This window comes from Chelonia mydas, chromosome 20, assembly GCF_015237465.2.
Source record: "Chelonia mydas isolate rCheMyd1 chromosome 20, rCheMyd1.pri.v2, whole genome shotgun sequence".
Taxonomy (NCBI): Eukaryota; Metazoa; Chordata; order Testudines; family Cheloniidae; genus Chelonia; species Chelonia mydas.
The window spans coordinates 18,867,327-18,889,222 of NC_051260.2; the positions used below are offsets into that span (position 1 = coordinate 18,867,327).

Consider the following 21,896-nt stretch of genomic DNA (forward strand, 5'->3'; position numbering starts at 1 on the left):
CTCCGTGCCCTCACCCCCTGGGTGGCAGCCGGAGCGATGCCCTGCAGGGCTTCCCCCCCTCTGCCAGTGGCCTCCCTGCCTCTCCCCGCATGGGGCTCCTTACCCCCTCACTGGCAGTGGCGGGTTCCCTGCTTTGCCCCCATAGTGCCCGCAGGTCATGGGACTGTGATTTTCTCCCCTCCCCCGTGACCTGTCCATTACTTTTACTAAAGATACTCACGATTAAATCGTAGCCTTGACCAAGAACATTGCTCCAGCTTCCCCTTCAGGGCATGGGGGAAAGCGCCAGGAGGGTTCATGTCCCTACTGAGCAGTGTGTCACTGTTGGGTGTTTTTCAGGGTGGCAACAGACCACAACACTGACAACACAACGGCTGTGCTACGAGAATGGCTGATAAATGTGCAGACCTTGTATCACTATGTGGAGTGGAGGCCGATGGAGGAGCCCAGGTGAGACCCTGCCTCAGAGACTGTTACCAGCACCTGGCTAAACTTGCCTGCCAATGAATCTGCATTCAGTGGGAAGAGAGACAGCTGCTCAGGTTTATTGATTTCCTCAGTAAAAGGGTAAATTAAAAGGTTGAATACTTGGTTAAAGGTGGAGTTAACCTCAGTGGGAGGGTTAGGCATCCATTGTGAAAGACTGTCCTAGGGCCAGAGAGCAGATAGGGTTTGTTGATGATCCTTGTTTCTCTGGGGCATGTGATTTTGTTAAGTTTCATCTTAGCCCCGCTGAACTCTCAAAGTGAGGATGGGTGAATGACTGAACGCCTTTTCCCCCTAGCAAGTGCACTGGCTCCCTTCTAACCACTGGCTTCCTTCCCATCAATGAACTTCCTTGACCTCACGGACATGCACTCAGATGGTGGGAGGGGGTGCCAGGGATGGGAGGATGGTTGATGCAGTGTTTGCTCCAGATAGGAAAGTCAAGCTGCCCCGCCTTGCAACTGTCAGAAGCCCACCCAGGTCATACAACCTTGCAGACCTGCCTGCAAATTACTGAACAGAGCTGGTCTCCAAGTGCTATCGAGAATCCTATGTAAATTCTTCAATATTCTCATTTTTTGAATGTATAAGAAAAAAAAAGTTTCCTTTTCAAAATCTGCAGACACCAAGGAGACAGCATTAAATTCTGCCTTATCTGATCTTGCTTGTTTTAGACAATTCAGCATGCTTGTCACTTGGGAGCAGTGTGCTGGAGAGCAGGTCAGGGTTCTGATAGAAGTCACTGTTTGTGGCAGGATTGGATTGGCTGCAGTTCTAGACAAGATTGTTCAGAGATGCTCATAAACTGGTGTGTCAGAGCAATTGACTCTGCTGCATCAATGGTCTCCACAACATATAGAGAGTATTCTGTTAGCCCAAGGGTTTAATTGGGTCCATAGAGACCAACAAGACATGTCTGTCTATCAAATGCCTTCCCTTTTCTGTAGAGTCTCAGGGCCTCCGTGACATTACTGACCTCTTGGATTGTGGTGTGGCTAAAGGGGAGGGCTGGGCGGCTTTTGCAACTAGCTTGCCTTTCACCTCGCAGATTTGACACTTGTGCTGAGTTCATTCCAGCTACATATTCACATCATGTAACTTTTGGGAAGGGAAAGCAGTAAGGAGGGATAAACCCAGCTGGGACTTTAACAGAGGCTAATCCCTGGCAGGTCCTATCCGGATGAGGAAGGCCTGAAGCACTGGTCAAATTCTCGCTATGAGCACGTGATGAAGCTCAGACAAGCAGCCTTGAAATCTGCCAGGGACATGTGGGCTGACTACATCTTGGTAAGAAAATCTCCCTGCCTTTGGTACTGTGGTGGCAGATGCTATGTTTATGTCCAGTCATTTTCCGTTTTCAAACCAAATCCAAGATCAGTTGTGCAGGTTTCTGTTTGCCTCTCACCTGGGCTAATGCTGCTGATTACACTAGCCTGGCCCTGCACACCAGAGCTGCATCAGCACAGGAATAGCCAGACCGCATCCAGGCAGTCCATGGCCCATTATCCATGTACTTTGGTGTTCCGCTTTTGGCAGCGACCAATATATAGTGATAACCTGGGGTGGGAATAATCCATATGATGTCCTTGACTGGATCCCTGCAAGCACTCTGTGTCCCTCAGATGCATGAAGCTGGGCTCTGCTGGTGCCTCTATTTGACCAATGAATTGCTATCAATGCAGTGTCATGCAGTAACTATGCTGGTGACAGTGGCATGAAAATGAGTGTTTTCCTGCCTGGAGAAGTGGAAGCATCTTTAAAATATTGCTGTTGTGAAGATGTTGCTCCAAACCAGGAGGGCTTGGAGGCTGTAGCCTTCTTTAGTAGCTTTATGATCTAACTGGCTTAGGTATAAATGTAGTTAATGTACATATAAATGTCTGTCACACCTATCTTTGTGTTTCTCATGTCCAAACAGGAAGGACTGTAGTTGAATTTAAGGAACCTCTCCCTTGAGGGTGCACTTCTTAAGATGGGTCTCTTTTTCTCTATTTGGAATAGCAGCTGCTTTTAAGAGAATTTTGTGACTGGGCTTTAGGTAATAGAAATCCATTTGGACTCAAGTACTGCCTGTGCTGTACTGATGTGCGGGCATGGGATATTTTGTGGCTCAGCAGTCCATGTGTTTCCAGGCTTGGCTGATGGATCCTGCCTGTCAGCACTGAGAATGAGGAACAGAAATACCTGTGTTTATCAAAACGAAAGCAATAATATCTAGTTAGTGTGGAGCTCCTAGGGTCAGTGGACATTCTGAGAGTGTCTTTGGGAGCAGTTAGAAAGCATTCACAGGGTTTACACAGGAATGGCTCAGGGTGGAGCACATCAGGCTGACGCAGGGACCGGACTGGCTGCATTGGAATTGACTGTACTTGTCTCTCTTTGCTGTTTGCAGTTTGTGGATGCAGATAATCTCCTGACAAACCCAGACACCCTGGGCCTGCTGATGGCAGAGAACAAGACCGTAGTGGCACCCATGTTGGACTCTCGTGCTGCCTATTCTAACTTCTGGTGTGGAATGACCTCGCAGGTAGGAGGAGGCCTGGGGTTATGACATACGTTCCTCCTCCAGTCCCTGTGTACAGTAGGACTTTGCGTACAGGATCCATTGCGTGCATGAGCAACTCCCAGCTGCCCCCCTCATAAAGTCTCCTGCAAGAGGCTCCTTTTTCCCTTTTTAGGGTTATTACAAACGCACTCCTGCCTACATTCCCATTCGAAAACGAGATCGCCGTGGCTGCTTTGCTGTCCCCATGGTGCACTCCACTTTCCTGATTGACCTGCGGAAAGAGGCCTCCCAGGACCTTGCCTTCTACCCACCACACCCAGATTACACCTGGTCTTTTGATGACATCATTGTGTTTGCATTTGCCTGCAAGCAGGCAGGTGAGTTAATGGATATTGCTGCTTATGCACTTCTTGCTAGCATAGGCTGGGTGTGTAGCGCTGCTCTGGATTGAGAGATGAGGAGCCTGCAGCCATCCTTTTCCGAAGGGGGATTAGGTTGTCTGCTGTGTTGGTAAGGGGATGTCTTGGGCCCAACAAGGGATAAGATATTAACAAAACCCTTGTTTACTGTTGCAGTGCTCAATAGTTCAGTTAGGCATGGTTTGGCGTCTCATATCAAGTAATTGCTATGACTCCTATTGTTGTTACACTCACCATTATAAAATCTTTTTAACCATTTAAAGTCAGAAAAAGAATTAAAAACAATTGAAGGATTTGAAATGTACTGCATTAACGCAGGCTTTCATTTTAATAGCTTTCCTTATTCCTTTTAGTTGTGTAGAGTATTTTATGGGGGGGAACACTTGCTTTATAGTTTTTTAGATGGTATTAGCTGCCCTCTTGTGGGGAGATGAGGGAGAAGAGAGGAAAGTTAGTTTAGATGGTCTGGAGCAGCTGCTGCTGTTGAAAGTCCTGTTTCCTTTAATACCAAACAAGACAAATGCGCACAAATGGAAAGAGAAGAATAGAAAAGATAGAAAATGCAGCATCTGTCTCTGCTAGGTTTTGTGAGGGTTTTGTTTTTGGCTTGCAACCTTGCTGCTGGGAAACTATAGGGCCAGTAAAAGATCTTATCAGCTACTCTGAGACATGGCAAACTTTTACCAGTGTTGGTCTGTTTAAAGAATTGCATTTAGTTGCTTCTCCTGTCATACCAGTGTGCAAATGTGGAGTTGTCTTGGCCAGCTAAAGCCAGACTCTTATTAGGCAAAAGGCAAAAAGAGAAGTTAGAAACTGAAGAAATAAGGCAAGGAAGGAAAATGACATGAGGGAGGAACAATAGCTGGAACCCAATGCTCACATCTCAGACATTCAAGGTTTATGCAAAGCCGATGGAGGGGATGATGTCATTTGGTTCCCTTTCTCTGGCCTGGCCTGGTCACAACATCTTTCAGGATCAAGATGACAAAGGCCCAATGGTGTCATGGCGGATCCCAGGGTTCCAGGAAATGGTAGGGGAGCTGCAACCATGATGGAGAAGCTTGCTCCTCCCTGTCCCCCTGACCTTTTTAGTGACATAGTGAAGAAGCAATGTTCAAAAAGGAAAGGAGACATCATTCCATGATACAGTAACCAAGAAAACCCATTTAAGTGATTTCAACTACAAACATTTCCTTTCCTAACTCAAGCCACCCTGTGACTTTAGCACAGCTCTTCCAGCTTAACAATCCAGTGAGTGTCAGTCTGTCTTGTACTTATGTAAACAATTGTATATAATGGACTGGGTTGGCATTTTTGTTATCTTGGACAGCTTAGAGTACAGGCCACTGCACAATATGCCCCTCTAATGCAGTTGTCTCATGCAGACCATGTGAGGTCTTATTGGGCTGATCTATGAAAGCCAGGGACATGGGTGCCTTATGCAGTCCCATGATGTGGGCTGGGTTTGCCACTGACTGGGTTTCGAGCAGTGTCCTACTAGCATCTTCTCACTCTGTGTATTAACTTCAGAGGTCCAGATGTTTGTATGCAACAAAGAGGTTTATGGCTTCCTGCCAGTGCCACTGAGAGCCCACAGCACCATGCGGGATGAGGTGGAAAGCTTCATGCATGTGCAGCTGGAGATTATGGGTAAGTGCTGGATGCCAACAGAACATTCATAGGCTTGGACTGGGAATTGCTTAGAGAGTTTTCCTTCTTCCCTCTTACTTCTGGCATTCTGAATTTGGGACCTGTCTCTGTCCTGGGGATTCAGCCGCAGCTTCCTCAAAGCTGGTGGTTGGATGGAAGGAGGAAAATGTATTGAGGAATTGTTAAAGCAGAATGGCTAGAATGGTAGTTTCTATGGAAGCTCTACCTCAAATGATTCCACAGTTCCCTTGGCCATGCTTGGAGCTGCAAGTAGTGAGGGAACAGCACGGTGTCTTGCCTGTTGACATCTGGGTAAATTGTTCAGCTCCTGTGGTTGCTGTTTATACCATTTAAAAACAGAGAGCGTTTCTTCCTGATTTGACTATGTTGCTTTTTCCACTAACCTTTAGGGCCCCTCGTCTCCTGTGACTGCAGCTTGCCACACAGGCCTCTTTCAGTTTTTTCCCCCTCTTGGCCTCTGGTGTCTGCAAGGCCTGTATAGCAGTGCCCAGCTGCTCTGTGTGTGTGTGTGTGTGGTAATCTGAATTCTGGTGTGTATGGTATAGGGAGTGTGTTAGATTCCATGTTTTCTCCCCTGGGTATACTCCTAGGTACGGTTCACAGTATCTCTTTATATTGGTCCTGGCTGCACAGAGATTCTTTTACTGACCATTCCCTATCAACACTTAAAGGGATGGGGACTGATTCCTAGCCATTTAAATACACGTCTCTGTAAATATGAGTAATGCAAGAGGGAGAGCCCAGGTCATAGGATAATATTAACTGTTTTAAAATAGTTTTATATATCTGAGAATTTGATGCCAGAGGTTTATTCCTTTGATTTTTTTTCCTTGGCTGCACACAGAGCATGGCTTCAGCTGCACAAGCTTGCATTCTCCTTGTCTTTAGAGACAGAATATTTCTGTAAATGCAGCTCTAGACAGTGGTTTCCTGTTCAAATCTGCCTGCAAACGTTCTCTAATAAATTTGTTGAGTACTCTTCGCTCACTCCTTGAGGCTGGAGAATCTCCTTCCAACAAGAGCAAAAACCTGAAGTAAATAATAAATGAGAGCGCAACATGTAAGTCAACAGGACTAATAAGCATAAACATCCATGTCAGGCACTTGTGAGGCACTGGCCAAAGGCTAGCAGCGAGAAGGGATATAGGAGATCAGTCATGGAATAGAAAATTAGAGGATCCTTTTCTTTCTCAAGCCCCAGTGGATTGTTTGTACCTGGTTACTCTGTGGTGATTTGTTTGGAGGGCTGTTCCTAGTGTGGCGGTAGCTGTGCCCCATTTGGAGTTGTGGGGGCTAAGAGGGTTCCCTTGGCCTTATGTCTGGAAGATAATGTCTTACAGAAACCCATTTATGTTCCATTTCTCGGTTTTCCCTTAGTGAAGAACCCTCCGGTGGAACCTTCACAGTACCTGTCCGTCCTGCCCAAGGTCCCTGACAAGATGAGCTTTGATGAGGTGAGTCAGGACTTCGCTCCATATAGGCACGTTACTGAGATGAAGAATAGGGTGTAGTTTGCACAAGCTGAGCTTCCTCCTGTGGTCACTTCAGACTCTCTAATGCCTGAGCTTCATTGCTAGGTCTTAATAAAGCACAGGGTATCTCTTCCCTTGTGTTCAGTGCAGGATGCAGCAAGGTTGCACTTGAGTTCTTGCCTCCCTGCACAATCATGGCCATGGATTTTATTTCCTCAGGTTTTCATGATTAACTTAAAGCGCAGGGCAGATCGACGAGAGCGAATGCTGCAGACGCTGTACGAGCAGCAGATCGACTGCAAAATCATTGAGGCTGTGGATGGAAAGTGAGTGCATCCAGAGAACACGCATGTGCCCAGTCCAGCACCTGATAATAAGGAACTGGAATATTCCAATGAGGGTTCCTGGAGGGTGGACTTATTGGGAGGAGCTGATGCTGTCTCTTGGAGATGCAGGGAAGTAGGGCAACTCCATTGCTTGGTGGAGGGGAGAAGGAGGAGCTAGACTCTCTATGAAGTGACTGGGAAGCACTGACACCCCAAGTTCTCTGCTGTCGGAAGCCCCTGGTGGATTGTAAGGCTTTATCTCCCTTCATCCCACCCTGTCAATGGACAAAGAGGCTGCTGAGTGAATAGCCTGTATAGTTCCTCTAATAATGCCTTCCCTGCACGTGCACACAAGCTCCCTCAGGGTGAGGAAACAAGACAATGGCTGTCTAGTGCCTTGAGCTGTTGCCAGAACAGCTGTTGTATTGACCTAAACTGCCTGCATTCTTTATAAAATGACTGTGAGAATGAGTAATCCTAGCATTTTCTGTTCTGTTTCTCATCATCTCTTCTGCAAAGAGAGTCTTAAAATAAAGTGGCCTGGAGATTTCTTGGGGAGAGAAGCTGCATTTATGAGCATTAGCAGAGACTCCAAAGCCAGCTGCTGCTCTGTGCTGACAGAGGCATTAACCACATTGTGCTTGTTTGCAGAGCCATGAACAGCAGTGAGGTGGAAGCCATGGGGATTCAGATGCTGCCAGGATATAAGGATCCATACCACGGCCGTCCACTCACCAAGGGGGAGCTGGGCTGCTTCCTCAGTCACTACAAGATCTGGAAGGAGGTGAGAGAGTTTGCATTCTCAGGAGAGCTCCAGGAATCTTGGTGCTTCTGACCCCTTCGGAACACTTGTTCTGTGTGGGTGTGATGGCCAAACCAGAACCTTTTCGGTTTGTGCTCCTGCCATGGTTCTACCATTTCCAGCATTCCCACTGCTCTTGGCAGGGGGTTTTCAGTTGCACAAAAGATAAGCAGGGACGTACAGTCTTGTGGGAGGTGGGGGGGATTTATGCTCAGGACCATCCAGAGATTTGCATTGTCCCTGCATTGAGCAGGAATTCACATGCTGATGCTGTTAGCTCAGTTGGGTGAGAGGAGTGTGCAGGTAGCAGGGTGGTGCCCTCCTCTGGTTTTTTGGGTTACTGTGTGAGCCACAATGGGTATATTTATACATATCAGGTTGGGAGCAGTCTTGCAGATCTCATGATTAAAGGGTAAGATTATGTCATGGAGGTCACGGATTCCGTGACTTTAAGAGACCTCCATGACATTTTCCTCTTCAGCCACAATGAGTGGCGGGAGGCCCTGCAGCGGGGTTCAGACTCTCATCTCTTCTTCCCCCACCCCAGTGCTCAGGCTTCAGTCATCCCCTTGTCAGGCTTCGCCTCATTATTTTTAGTAAAAGTCAGACAGGCCACGGGCTTCCATGAATTTTTGTTTGTTGCCTACAACCTGTCTGTGACTTTTACTAAAAATAACTGACAATCTGAACCTTCCTCTTGATGCCTTGATGTGCCCTAGAGGTGGTAAAAGGGAATACACATGGAAGAGGTTGGGAGGCAAAAGAGAGCTAATTCCTCAGCACTAAAAGTCAATAAATACCAGTGCTGTGAAAGAAGGGGAGATAAATTACATGCCACGGGGGGTGGTGCGAAGGAGGGGCAGGCATTTCAGGTTCTCTGACTTGGCTTCTGTTCTGCTAGATTGTGGAGAGAGGGCTGGAGAAATCAGTCGTATTCGAGGATGACCTGCGGTTTGAAATATTCTTTAAACGACGGCTAATGAATCTGATGTATGACCTCGAAGAAGAGGGTCTGGACTGGGACTTGATGTAAGTGCAGAAGATCAGAACATTATACTCATGTTCTACTCAGCTTCCCTGGGCACTTGTCTTTAATTATCTGTTTACCTCTGGCAGTACACTCAGTGTTATACAATACATAAATCCTGCCCCAAAGAGCTTGCAGTCTAAAAAAGAGAGAACCTACCCGTTGATTATTAAAAACTTGCTTTTTGTAGGCATTAGGAAGAAGTGGCTTTCTGAAAGGGATTTGAATAAGGAGAGAGTGATACTTTGATGACTTGGCAAACTGGGAACAGAGGGGTCATTGATTTCCCTGTTACCAACAGCTCCAATGGAACAATTCTGGTAGAGCCTGGGTGCTGGTGAGAATGCTGAGCTGCACTCTGTTCAGAGCATAGGCTCACCCACTAATGACTACACAAGATTTCTGTACCATGCACAAACACAACATCAGAGAGGACCATGTACCATGTTAACCAGAAAGTGGGTTTGTTTTATGCCAGAAGTTGCTGCCCTATGCTGCACCTCTGCTCTCCACCTATGTTGACTGATTCCAGGCATGGGGATTTCATAGATTTTTTTAATTTTTTTTTAAGGCCCCTGCTATTAGATCATCTGATCTGACCTCCTGCATAAAGCTGGCCAGAGAATTCCACCCTAACTGCTGCTTGCAGCAGTTCTCAAACTGTGGGTCGGGACCCCATTTTAATCGGGTCTCCAGGGCTGTCTTAGACTTGCTGGGGCCCAAGCCCGAGGGCTTTAGCCCTGGGTGGCAGGGCTAAGGTTACAGGCCCCCTGCCTGGGGCTGAAGCCCTTGGACTTTGGCCCCCCCAGCCTGGGGCAGTGGGGCTTTGGCTTTGCCCCCTTCCCTCCCCTCCCGTGGTGGGGCTGACGGGCTCAGACTTTGTCCCCCTCCTGGGGTCCTGTAGTAATTTTTGTTGTCAGAAGGGGGTCGCAGTGCAATGAAGTTTGAGACCCCTGAGCTAGAGTGTGAGTCTCTTTCTAAAAGATAATCTTGTGCTGCTGTCTGTCTCCCCCAGTTACATTGGGAGGAAGCGAATGCAGGTGGAGCATCCAGAGAAGTCTGTGCCTCACGTGCGGAACCTGGTGGAGGCAGATTATTCCTACTGGACTCTAGCCTATGTGATTTCACTGCAGGGTGCCCAGAAGCTGCTGGGGGCTGAGCCACTCTCCAAGATGTTACCGGTGGATGAATTTCTTCCTGTCATGTTTGACAAACACCCTGTGTGAGTCTGGACAGCATCCTCTGGGGAAAGAAGGGTGTAGCAGCCTATAGGAAGGGTGGGTGCGAGGGGGAAGGGATCCTGAAGCATTGTATTCTGAAGTGAGAAGCCTGTTGCAGGCAGAGCTTTGAAAAAACACTCTTTGCTGCTGCTTCAGCAGTAGTCGGAGATGGAGTCTGTAGTCAGCTGCTGTAGCTGAACAGGGAATAACCCCTGTGTTCTGAACTTGGCAGTGAAGCCTCACATATCCCAGTAGTAGCATATGGAGTGGGTGTGAGGATACTGCAGAGTTTTCCTGCTTGTCCCTGGAAGCAGCATGAGAACTTGTTATGAGAGATTCTAACTAGAGCTGGTTGAGGAAATGGTTATTGTTCCTGTGATGGGTTGGACCCCTTGGGAAGCCACCTGATGTGCCTAGAAACCACTGAGTCTACCTGTTCTGCCAGCATGGGCCCCCTTTAGCCTGTCTTGCTGAGCCAGGAGCTTAATACTGCGTGTCTGTCAGTGTCACTCATACACTCTCACACACACAGCTGCAGATCAGCTCTAGGAAGATCAGCTTAAGAGACTTGCTCCAGTACTCAGATGTCAACCTCCCTTGGAGTGCAGACCCAAAGATATATTATGAAATTTGCCCCCTCCCTCAATGTGGAGAGAGATGTGCACATTTCTCCCTGTCCCCACCCCCTGTTAGAAATTACAGAAACTGGGTTTAATAATAAACAAATTTTATTAACTATAAAAGGCAGATTTTAAGTGGTAAAAGGGGTAACAAACAAAACAAAGCAGAATAAGCAAACGAAATCAAACATGCAAACTAAGCTAGTTTCACTAAAGAAATTGGTTACAAATAGTATTTCTCACCCTAGATATTGTTGCGGGCAGTTTGCAAAGCTTCTGTGGTTCAGAGTTCCAGTTATAGTTCTTTTCAGACTAGACCCCTGTCTCAGTCTGGACTCCCACCTTGACTTACATTTTGCAGTCTTTCTTCTTGGGCAGACAGGCCATGAAGGGGGAGGAGTCTTGTTTGCCTTCCTCCCCACCCTTAAATAGGATTTACATAAGGCAGGAATCCTTTGTTTCCCAAACTTGGCACCCCCTTCCCTTACAGTGGAAAATTACAAGAAGTCCCAGGTAATGTTTAGTATCGGGGCAAGACCCCCTGACTCTGTAGGATCACAGCGTCCATGAGTCAATGGCAGTATGGAACATCCACAGGAAGGCCAAGTTTTTCACAGCTTATTGTCCTTGCTGATGGGCCATCTGCCCTGTCTGGCTTTTCCATTGTTGTATCTGAACTGTTAGCAGTGAGTGTCACCCAAAGTAGCATAGTTGAAATACAGATACATAGTCAATATTCCTAACTTCAGATACAGAAATGATACAGGCATACAGATTGGATAATTGCATTCAATAAATCATAACCTCCAATGATATCTCACATGAGCCATCTGACATAAAGTGTATCTCAGTTATGTCATATTTGTATCATAAGCATAATTTAATAAGAATATGGAATGACACATCACAGTTCCTATGAAAAATTTGAATGAACACATTTTTCTAGGGCTGTCATGCGATTAAAAAAATTAATAAATTTCAACTGGTATTATATTATAAGTGCAATTAATTGTGATTAATTTTTTTAAGTTAATCGTGTGAGTTAACGGTGATTGACATACCTATATTTTTCTTAATTTTTCTTAAAGCTTTTTGATTTTTTTATTGAACAACCAGAAATGTTTGTCTTCAGCACCCATGGGGTTTTTTAATGAATACCTGAGAAACGTGGGTGAAATCAGACACTTCCTGCAGAATTTTCTGTTTTGACAAAAAAGCCATTTGTTAAATGCCAAAAACTTTGGCTGGTTCTAATTCTAATCCAAGGAGGCCACTGGAGTTCCTGCGCAGCAAGGGCACGAGCCTGCTGTAGCCCCTTCACTGTTGACTGACTTGATCACCGTACTGGAATTTCTGTGAAGGGACTTGCAGTCCAGTCTGCTCCGTGATACAGCTTCTAAAATCTGCCACTTTACTGAGGATCAAGTGGGCCACCCAGCCCTGTCAGTGAGAGCTGACATCACACCTTCAGACCATCTTGCTCAACACTGTCTGGTTCAAGCAGTGTTTTTCCTGACTGTCCTAGGCTCATTCCCACATGGCAGTAGTAACAAGATGGCTTCTGGCTTTTGTAGCCTGGTTATGCCCCAGGAGGCTGAGATCTGGTTGGAGCTACTTGGGTGGGGGTTGGAGAGGGCTCTAAAACACTCATTTCTTAGGAATTGTTGGAGCTGCCATGTTTTTCCACAGCTGCTGTTCTTTTAGGGAAAGACAAACATTTCTGGAAGATGAATGTCCCTCTCTTGGGAGCGGGCTGGAAGGATTGTGGGTTAGAAGATTAAGTAAGTTGATGTGTGGGTTGAACGCCACAGTGTGCAGTGGGAGGATGAGGAGTGTCTGGAGTGAAGCAGGGTAGATGGAGGGATTAATGCACTGGTGTGGGAGGCTGAAGATGGATTGTAGGGTAAATGCAGAAGACGTAACAGCTTTCCCCACCACCACCACTTTTTTTTTTCCTTTTCTGAACAGCTCTGAATACATGGAACATTTTGAAAACCGGAATTTGCTGGCCTTTTCAGTGGAACCACTGCTGGTTTACCCAACACATTACACTGGTGATGATGGCTACATCAGCGACACTGAGACCTCTGTGGTTTGGAATAATGAGAGAGTAAAAACTGACTGGGACCGTGCCAAATCCCAGAAAATGAAAGAACAGCAGGAGCTCAGCAAGGAGGCCAAGAACTCAGATGTGCTCCAATCACCTCTTGACAGTACAGCCCGGGATGAGCTATGACCAAAGCAGGCCCCTTCTAGGAAATGGATGAAGGGACTGACCGTGATAAGGAAGGGTGTGTGTTGGAGCAGGGGTAGAAAGCAGGGAAAGGGGTATAGCAACATCCTTCCATGGGGATTACTGGGGCTTCGTTCTGTCCAAGAATATAATGGTAAAGTCACTTAGATGACAAAGCCAATGAGGGTCGTGGCTGAAGACCTGCTGACCTCTGCTATTGCAGGACTCTGTGTAAGAGAGAATGCTGGAGAACGTCAGGTTTGCCTTGTCCCTCAATTCAGCCACTGCTCTGGTTCAGCACAGATCTTTACACAGTTGCTCATTGTAGTGGAGAAGTTTTATTCTTTGGTTTAGGAAATTGATACTGGATAGAGGCAGGAAGACCAATGTCCTGTTGCCATGTGTGTGTCATGACCAGGGATCCTAGTTTCTCTGATTTAAAAAAAAAAAAAAAAAATTCTCCAATAAAAAACCATAATTGGGGGGGGGGGGGGGGGGCATGGATTTTTAAAATGAAACACTGAATGTTCTTTTCCCTAGCCACAAAATATATAGGTCTCAGTTGAACACAATATTTTATTGATATATTTACAGTTGTAAAACACTGGAATGATCCAGTCACAGTGCATTGTTTCTTTACTGTTGTCAAGGGCCCTGCTATTTCAGCCTTTCATTTCTTTTCAGTCAGTTTAGCTCTTTCCATGTGTTTCGTGATTGTCTGCCTTCAAACTTCACCTACAGCCTTGCTGCATACAGTACAGAATAGCAGGTTACCATCAACATTAAATTTGTCCTTACCAAACTCAGTGACATGGTCTTTGGGATGACTTTTAAAGTTTTCAGCATCTTTTTATAACTTAAATTACTCATGTGTGGAGGCTGAAGTGAAATTTGAGATGCATTAAAATGCAACACCCTATTTGGCATGGAGTAACCTCTATACACCGCAAGCAATTTATTGGAGTATGTTTAGCTATGTGAATTTAAAGCGCGTTCAAAAATCAACCACAAGAGCGGGAGGTTGTGCACATTGAAAAAGTGCTACTGGGACTTTCAGTAAAATTTAGTTTGTTTTTTTTCCCTCAATGTAAACTAAGATTCTCTATAAAAACACAGTATATATTTTTTTCCCCTGGCAAATGGATTTCTGGGATCCCTGCTCATGACCCTTGAATGTTCTCTTGGGGGTACCTGGGGAGGAGGGGTGAAATGCTGCCAGATCCTGCAGTTCCTGCTTATGATGTGCCCTAATATAAGCTGAAGTCTTCTCTTTCTGTAAAACCAAAACTTTTCCTGTTTTTATAAAATCTTTAGCTATGACTTGAACTGTCTCTTGCTTCTTCACAGACAGCCCAGAGTGCTGGGGAAGGAGCACACCAAGAGCTGACTTCTTCAAGCACCAACTTGTATTTTAATCTAGTGCTGGCTTCACAGCCCTGGAGAGTAAAGTCTTCTATATATCAACTTGGCAGCAGTGGTACAAACTTGCTTGCACTGCCTAACCCATGTACCTCCTCCCTGACCTGGAGGAGCCCTAGAAATGAGTGGAGCCTGATTCCCCATGGCCCTTTCACTCCATGGTTTCTGCTGAGGGAGGTATGGTACTGGCAGTTGCATTGTGGGTCCCTGTCCTAGGAGCTGGAGTGAGAACGCTGATTTTTCCCATAGACTACTAAATATATGGTCATTGTTGGGGTGCATTTGTATCTGTGACCAGAAGAGAGGTTATGAGCCCTTGCTTGGCATTTCTAGTACTGAACCAATCAGTTCCATCCTGAAGTATAATTAGACCTACTTCTAGAACACTAAGAAGTGCCTCCATGTTCCAGTGCTTCTTCCACTGTGCTGGCTTGAGGAATCCTCTAGGAAAGGAGCTGTGCTGTCCTCTTACAGGGAGAGAGTGGCTGCCTGCTTTCATGTGTATCCATTTTTCTTCTTCGGTGGGGGACTTGAGTGAACCTTTAGCATTGTGATCATCCAGTGGACCCACTGGTTGTTTAGCAGTCTTCCTGCTTCTGATATACTTAATTTTTTTTTTCCTATTACTTTTTGAGTCTTTGGCTAGCTGTTCTTCAAATTCTTTTTTGACCTTCCTAATTATATTTTACACTTCATTTGCCAGAATTTATGCTCCTTTCTATTTTCCTCGCTAGGATTTAACTTCCACTTTTTAAAGGATGCCTTTTTGCCTTTCACTGATTCTTTTACTTTGTTTAGCCATCATGGCATTTTTTTGGTTCTCTTACTATGATTTTTAATTTGGGGTGTACATCTAAGTTGAGCATCTATTATGGTGTCTTTAAAAAGTTTCCGTGCAGCTGGCAGGGATTTCACTTCTGGCGCTGCCCTTTTTAATTTCTGTTTAACTAGCCTCCTCATTTTTGTGTAGTTCCCCTTTCTGCAATTAAATGCTACAGTGTTGGGCTGCTGTGGTGGTTTTCCTGCCACAGGGATGTTAAATTTAATTATTATGATCACTGTTATCAAGCGGTCTAGCTATATTCACCTCTTGGACCAGATCCTGTGCTCCACTTAGGACTAAATCAAGAATTGCCTCTCCTCTTGTAGGTTCCAGGACTAGCTGCTCCAAGAAGCAGTAATTTAAGGTGTCAAGAAACTTTCTCTGCATCCCGTCCTGAAGTGACATGTACCCAGTCAATATGGGGATAGTTGAAATCCCCCATTATTATTATTATTGACTTTTTTATTTTAATAGCCTCTCTAATCTTCCTGAGCATTTTCACTATCACCATCCTGGTCGGTAATATATCCCTACTGCTATATTCTTATTAGAGCATGGAATTACTATTCATAGAGATTCTATGGTCCAGCTTTGTTCATTTAAGATTTTAACTTCATTTGATTCTATACTTTCTTTCACATATAGTGCCACTCCCCCACCAGCATGACTTGTTCTGTCCTTCCGATGTATTTTGTTGTGTAAGGTGTCTATGGAAAGGTTATGATTTGCTAATTATGATTTGCTATCTGTGTGTGTATCATTTTTGTAGCTGAAGTTATGAATATTGGCTATGTACTTTGTATATCAATGTATTTTGGTTCTAAGTAGCATTAGTAAAGCATTTGGTCAGCTTCTTGAGAAAGGAACTTGCAAGTTAAGTGCCCAGTCAAGAAACACTTAACTGACAATAGACCTTGGAAGGCTCCAATCCACATAAGTCTTCCTGGGGATGTTCATGGTGGGCAGTGCCTGCCACCTGTAAAGAACTGAGTCATGCATGGACATGTGACTTGCCCATGTGATTCCAGGCTCCATCTTGCTGCTGTGATCTTCCACAGGGCAGAGGATATAAAAGGCCTGGAAGACTCCTCCATCTTGTCTTCAATCCAGCTTCTTACTTCTGGAAGGACTTTGCTACAAACTGAAGATCTAAACAAAGGACTGAATGACCCATCCCAGCTGTGGATGTACTCCAGAGACTTGATTTGAACCTGCCGTTTATTCCATCACTGCTGCAAGCCTGAAACCAAGAACTTTGCCATTACTGTAGGTAATTGATTCAATTTAACCAATTCTAGCTCTCATCTATATCTTTTTCTTTTTATGAATAAACCTTTAGATTTTAGATTCTAAAGGATTGGCAACAGTGTGACTTGTGGGTAAGATCTGATTTGTATATTGACCTGGATCTGGGGCTTGGTCCTTTGGGATCGGGAGAACCTTTTTTTTTTTTTCTTAACCATCCCCATAACAAGTGGCACTGGTGGTGATACTGGGGAAACTGGAGTGTCTAAGGGAATTACTTGTGTGACTTGTGGTTAGCCAGTGGGGTAAAATCAAAGTCCTCTCTGTTTTGGCTGGTTTGGTTTGCCTTAATAGTAAAGGAACTCCAGTTTTGGGCTGTAACTGCCCTGCTCTAAGCAATTTGTCCTGAATTGATATTCTCAGGTCCCACCAAAGCCAGCATCATTACATTGGCATAGTCAGCAGGATCCACAGAACCAGGTCAATTAAGCTTTGGGTCAGAACCCCACACTATCCAAATTTGAATTTTGGTATTGGGAGTTTTGTTGGTTAAAGATCAGTGATCATGAGCCAGAAAGCATCAGCAGAAGCAATGAAACTGCATCCCTGAGAGACAGCCTGCAGTTTGAACATGGACAAAAACTGACAGAAATTCGAATGAGAGAGAGCAAGCATTGGCCCAGCTGGAGAAGGAAGCTGCTGTGAAAGATGGAGGGAAAGTTAAAGAAAGAATGGCTGAATTGGAAAAAGAAGCTGGTATAAGAGAGGAAAGGGCTTGTTGGGAGCATGTTGAGCTCCTGGCTGCTGAGGAAAGGGTTGCCAGACAGGCTCCAAGTCAAAAAAGCAAGGGAAGAACAGCTGAAATTACATCATCTTGAAAATCCAGTTTATAACAATGTTGGTATGTTGTATAACTGAGCAGTTGTCTGGGTGTAACCAAATGTATCCCAACACTGCCACCTTTTATGTAAATGCTGTTACTGTGAGTTCAGTAGATGGTGACCCCATAAATTATGCCAATGCTATGTATGAAAGTGATGATGGAAAATTCATAGAGTGTAAAAGTCAATGGTAAAAGCTGTTTAGGGCAAATTATAGCTTCTAACATCACTCTTGTTAAAGCTGACCTTGTCAGAGGAAGACAACTTACCAAATAAAGGTGTGAATGTTGTAGTCCTCTGAGTTTACTTTGTGTGCCTTTAGCTAGAATCCACCTTGAATGGAATGGTACTAAGCATGAAGTTATAGCTGGTGTAAGGAAGTTATTACCTAAGGATCTTTTGCTTGGGGAAAATATTAAAGCTTTGCTCAGTCCAGGTAACCAATCACAGGAAAGGAATGATCTTAAACCTGTGTCTATTATGGGCAATGATTTGCCTGGGGAGGGTTCCTCCAAATGTTTTTCTGTGCAAAAAAGCAGTTTGTCTGTGAATGAAGTTTCTGGATGTCTGTTTAATGTCTCAGAAGTGAATCTGGAATTAGGTCAAGCACAGAGAGCTCGTTGGTCAGGAAAATGTTTCTCAGGAGCCGAGTAAAGTGGATGGTCAAGCTAAAGCCCTAGCTGGGGAAGGAAAGGGTAGATTTTTGATGGCTGATGGATTATTGGCTAATACAGCTGATAAAAGTGAACCTGAAAAGGGTAACTGATTTGCTGGAAGTAGCTCAGTGTAGTGAGAAAAGCAGCAGTTTGTCTGTTGGGAGTGGCAATGTGCCTGGTAAGGAAAGTTTGGATGAGCCTAGGCTGCCTTGTGAGCTGATGGCTTTATCTAGTCAGCAGTTTGGGAAGGCAAGGATAGTGAAAAATGAGTGTCCCTATACCTTACCTGTTCCCTGTGTGGAGAATTGTGACAGTGAAGGAAATGTGCCTGTGTCTGTTGGGGATATTGACTTGCCTATGGAGGGAGCTACTCTGGTCTCCAAGCAGTTGTCTGTGAACAGCCCTGTGTGCTAGGACAAGGAAAGTGAGATCCCAAACTGTGTGGCTGGTAAAGGAGAATGTGTCTCCAGCTCTTCTTTGTCTGTAAAGCAGACAGAAGGTGCCTTTCAGCCTGTGATGGTTGAGAATAGTGCAGTTGTCTGAGTTGGTTCTGGATTCAACTAAAGTCCAGGAAGGGAATGGTCCTAAGCTTGTGTCTGCTAGGGAGAATGGCACTGTAACTAGATTGCGTCCAGTTAGCGTCTTAGCAAAATCCCAGAGACCAAACAATTCTGATGCTTGTATTTTGCCTGTCACTAATGTGTGGTTGGAAAAGGATGTAGCAACTCGATCTAATCTGGGTGATATCCTAGCCAGGTCACAAGAAGAGCATAAAGGTAATTTAATTGTTACCTACTGATAGTTTGGACATTTGTAGCAAGAAGGAAAAGATTCCTAAAGTTGTGAGTGTCAAAGAAAAGAGAAATGCTTCTAACCTTTTGACTATGGAATCTAGCAGTTTGCCTGAAAGGGGATTGTGTAGAAATCTGCCTGATGAGCCAGAGGTGATCCTGGATGTGAGTGAGACCCAGAAAGTCTGTTGTTGCTCAGGAAAGTGTTCCTTTAAAGCAGTGGTTCTTAACCTTCACTGCAGCCTGCACCCCTTTGGTTCTCAAAATATGTTCTCGCACCCCTTATCAAAAAATCATTGAAGTAGGTCAGTTCTTTAAACCTAGATATAGCATAACTATAGAATGAAAGAATTATATATTTTAATTTTGCAGTAAAATTAAGAATACATAAAAGATTACTCTTTTTAGGTTTACCGGCTCAGTGACTCTTCTGCTCTTCATCTTTCATCAAATCACCGTCATTGATGGAATCCAGGTTAAAAAGAAATGGATCCAGTATCCATTTCTTTGCCACATCAAGCTCTCCAGTGGAAATATATCCTTGGAAAGAGTCACTCAACTGTTGCAAATGCTTTTGTCACTTCAGTTGCGATGGTCATTCCTTCATTTTCTGAAACAACTGTTTCTTCAAGAAAAGGAAAGTTAGTGAAATTTCTTTTCTCAGCACGCTTTATCCAAACTGGAAGTTTCCGAATAAAAGCAGATAACTTCTCACTGGCCGTTACCATGTTCATCCCAGTTCCTTGCTTAGATGTGTTGAGTTAATTTAGGTGTGTGAATACACCTGCCATGTACGCAAGGCAAAGGATAAATTCTATTTTCGAAGTCATCAACTAAATTACTGCTTTGGTTACAAAGAAACTGACATTTCTTCACACATTTCAAAAATATCAGTAAGCCACGGGAAAGCCACCTCACTTCTGTATGGGAAAGGACAGTGTACTCAGCACCAATTTCTTCTCAAAAAGCATGGAAGAGGCGATGATTGAGACCATGTCCTCTGATGAAGTTTACTGTGCTCACCGCAGTAGACAAAGTATCCTTCAATTTTGTAGGCAAAGTCTTTGCGGCAAGTGCACGACGGTGCAACATACAATGTGTAATCATGATATGAAGTACTTCTTTCTTTACATAAGCAACAAATCCTGAATTTTTTCCTAGCATGGCAGGGGCAACATCGGTGCAAATTGATCCACACACATCAAGCGTTATGCTTCAAAAGAAGTCTTTGACGAGATTGAACACATCGATTCCTTTCATAGTTAATTGCAATGGTTCACAGAACAAGAATTTTTCTAAGATTTTTCTCCTTTACATACTGCACAAACACCAACAGCTGACTGCAGCCATCAATGTCAGTTGATTTGTCAAGCTGAATACACACTTTAAGAGGACTGGCCTTGATATCTTTTATAACTTGCTGAAAGATATCCTGGCTCATGTCATGAATTCTAGAACGGATCACATCATTTGACAAGGGAACCTGCTGAAGCTGCTTTTGTGCATCTGGTCCCAATACTATTTTTGCCATTTCCAATGCACAAGGTTTCACTAATTCCTCAGCTATTGTATGAGGCTTCTTTTCCTTGGCACGCAAATATGCAACTTGATAGAATGCTGGTAACAAGGGCTTCTTAAGTGACGCAAACCCAAACGTCCTTAAGGTTCTGCTACGATCAAATCATGCCCTTGTAGACTTCAAGGTGTCAATGTCATGTCCAGCAGCTGCACCCCCATGCTGTTTGCTGAAATGTTCAGACAGCTTCGATGGTTTGAGATTGGTGTTTGAAAATAACGAGCTGCACAGTACACATTGCCGTCATTGATTTCCATCCTCTGTCGTACAAGTGAACCTGTAACGAATATAGTAGTCTTTCCATTTGCATTTCTTCAACATGGCAAGGGTTACTGAAATGAAAAAAATATATAATTGGAGATAGGAGGGCCTATACACTTTTAAATGCATATTAAATATATGTAAAATAGTGTTATTATTCACCACAAATAATAGTACAGTAGGCACACAAAAATACGCACGTACTACCCAGAGATGTTGCAGAGTTTTGCTGTGGAAGTAAACTGTAACTGACGCGCTAACAGTTAGTGGCTAACTGAATTCAGACAAAGCTGCAGCCCTACCACATCATCATCTGTGCATGCATCAAGAAATACCCCACAACGTGGCAATACACTGTATTTTGTAGCAAGATATTTTCACTACAATTAGCTTAAAAACTTGAAAATAATTTGTATATCACAGTAATCGTTAAATGTATAATAATAAATACATAGGTTTGATGAAACAAAGTAGTTGTACTTACGGGCATGTACTTAATTTGTGTTTTTGATGATTTACCTTCTAAAAAAAATCTGGCATGTCTCGCACCCCCAGAAAGGGCATCTTGCCCCCCAGGGGGTGCGTGCACCCCGGGTTAAGAACCACTGCTTTAAGCAAACCCTAGGTGAAGAGGGTAAGGGCAGAATTTCTGTGCAGGGTGAATTGTTGATTAGAAAAGCTACTTGGGAAAGGAAGCCTCATGGTAGTCTTTGTAAGCAGTTTACTGCAGCTGAAGGGCGTGAAAGTGATTTAATCAAGAAAGTTTCAGTTCCTAACAGCCAGAAATTTTCTGTGGTGAATGGATCCACTTTCTTTCCTTTTGAAAGATCCAGTGTGAATAGCTTTGAAAAGGTCTCAGATGGAGTAAAAGCTATTGTTGAACAGCCCTATAACCAAGTGGCTGTGTTTGGCCAGCTTATTGGGGAGACAAGGTTGTTGAGAGAGAAATGTCTCCATGCTGATTCTGTAAGTGAGCAGTTTGTGTCTCCGGTTCAGAGGGAAGACTGAGTAGCTAAGTTTGCAGAGCAGAACAGCTGTGCAGTTAATTTCTTGAGAATGTAGGAGATGGCAGGTATACTCTTATCTCTAGACACTTGTAGTCTCTCATGGCAGGTCTTCACTACTCACCGGATTGGGATAGATTTATCGCATCTCCTCTAGACACGATAAATCGATCCCTGAACACATACCCTATCAACTCCGGACCTCCAGCTCACAAGAGGCAGAAGTGGGGGCTCAGTGAACTTAACATCTGATTCCATGTGGAAGTGGAGGTTGGTAAGGGAAGGACACCAGAACTTTGAGTCTAGCTTGCTGGTGAAAATGGATGGTATCTCTTTAAGACAGTCCAGCCTTAGAATTGGTAGCAGTTAAGGATCTAAAAACTGATAAACAGGCTTCTGTTTGTGTTGATGAAAATTCTCTCGCTGACCGGGAGAAGACAGACTTGCTAATAGCTGTT

General features: G+C 44.4%; 1 protein-coding gene across 4 annotated transcripts in view; it reads left to right on the top strand.

Moving 5' to 3' along the window:
• COLGALT1 (collagen beta(1-O)galactosyltransferase 1) overlaps window positions 1-17,442 on the top strand; it is a 21,434-nt gene extending 3,992 nt beyond the window's left edge. For 2 of the 4 annotated variants that reach the window (XM_037888070.2, XM_043533265.1), the window contains exons 2-12: window positions 340-450; window positions 1,656-1,773; window positions 2,879-3,013; window positions 3,165-3,369; window positions 4,942-5,061; window positions 6,460-6,536; window positions 6,774-6,880; window positions 7,532-7,664; window positions 8,584-8,711; window positions 9,725-9,931; window positions 12,518-17,442. In XM_037888070.2, coding sequence (XP_037743998.1) covers window positions 340-450; window positions 1,656-1,773; window positions 2,879-3,013; window positions 3,165-3,369; window positions 4,942-5,061; window positions 6,460-6,536; window positions 6,774-6,880; window positions 7,532-7,664; window positions 8,584-8,711; window positions 9,725-9,931; window positions 12,518-12,785 — 1,609 coding nt within the window. In that variant the 3' untranslated portion in view covers window positions 12,786-17,442. Of the gene's footprint in view, window positions 1-339; window positions 451-1,655; window positions 1,774-2,878; window positions 3,014-3,164; window positions 3,370-4,941; window positions 5,062-6,459; window positions 6,537-6,773; window positions 6,881-7,531; window positions 7,665-8,583; window positions 8,712-9,724; window positions 9,966-12,517 lie in introns of all 4 variants that reach the window. The other 2 variants (XM_037888071.2, XM_043533263.1) reach the window with 2 other exon arrangements.
• Window positions 17,443-21,896: the final 4,454 nt, after the last annotated feature.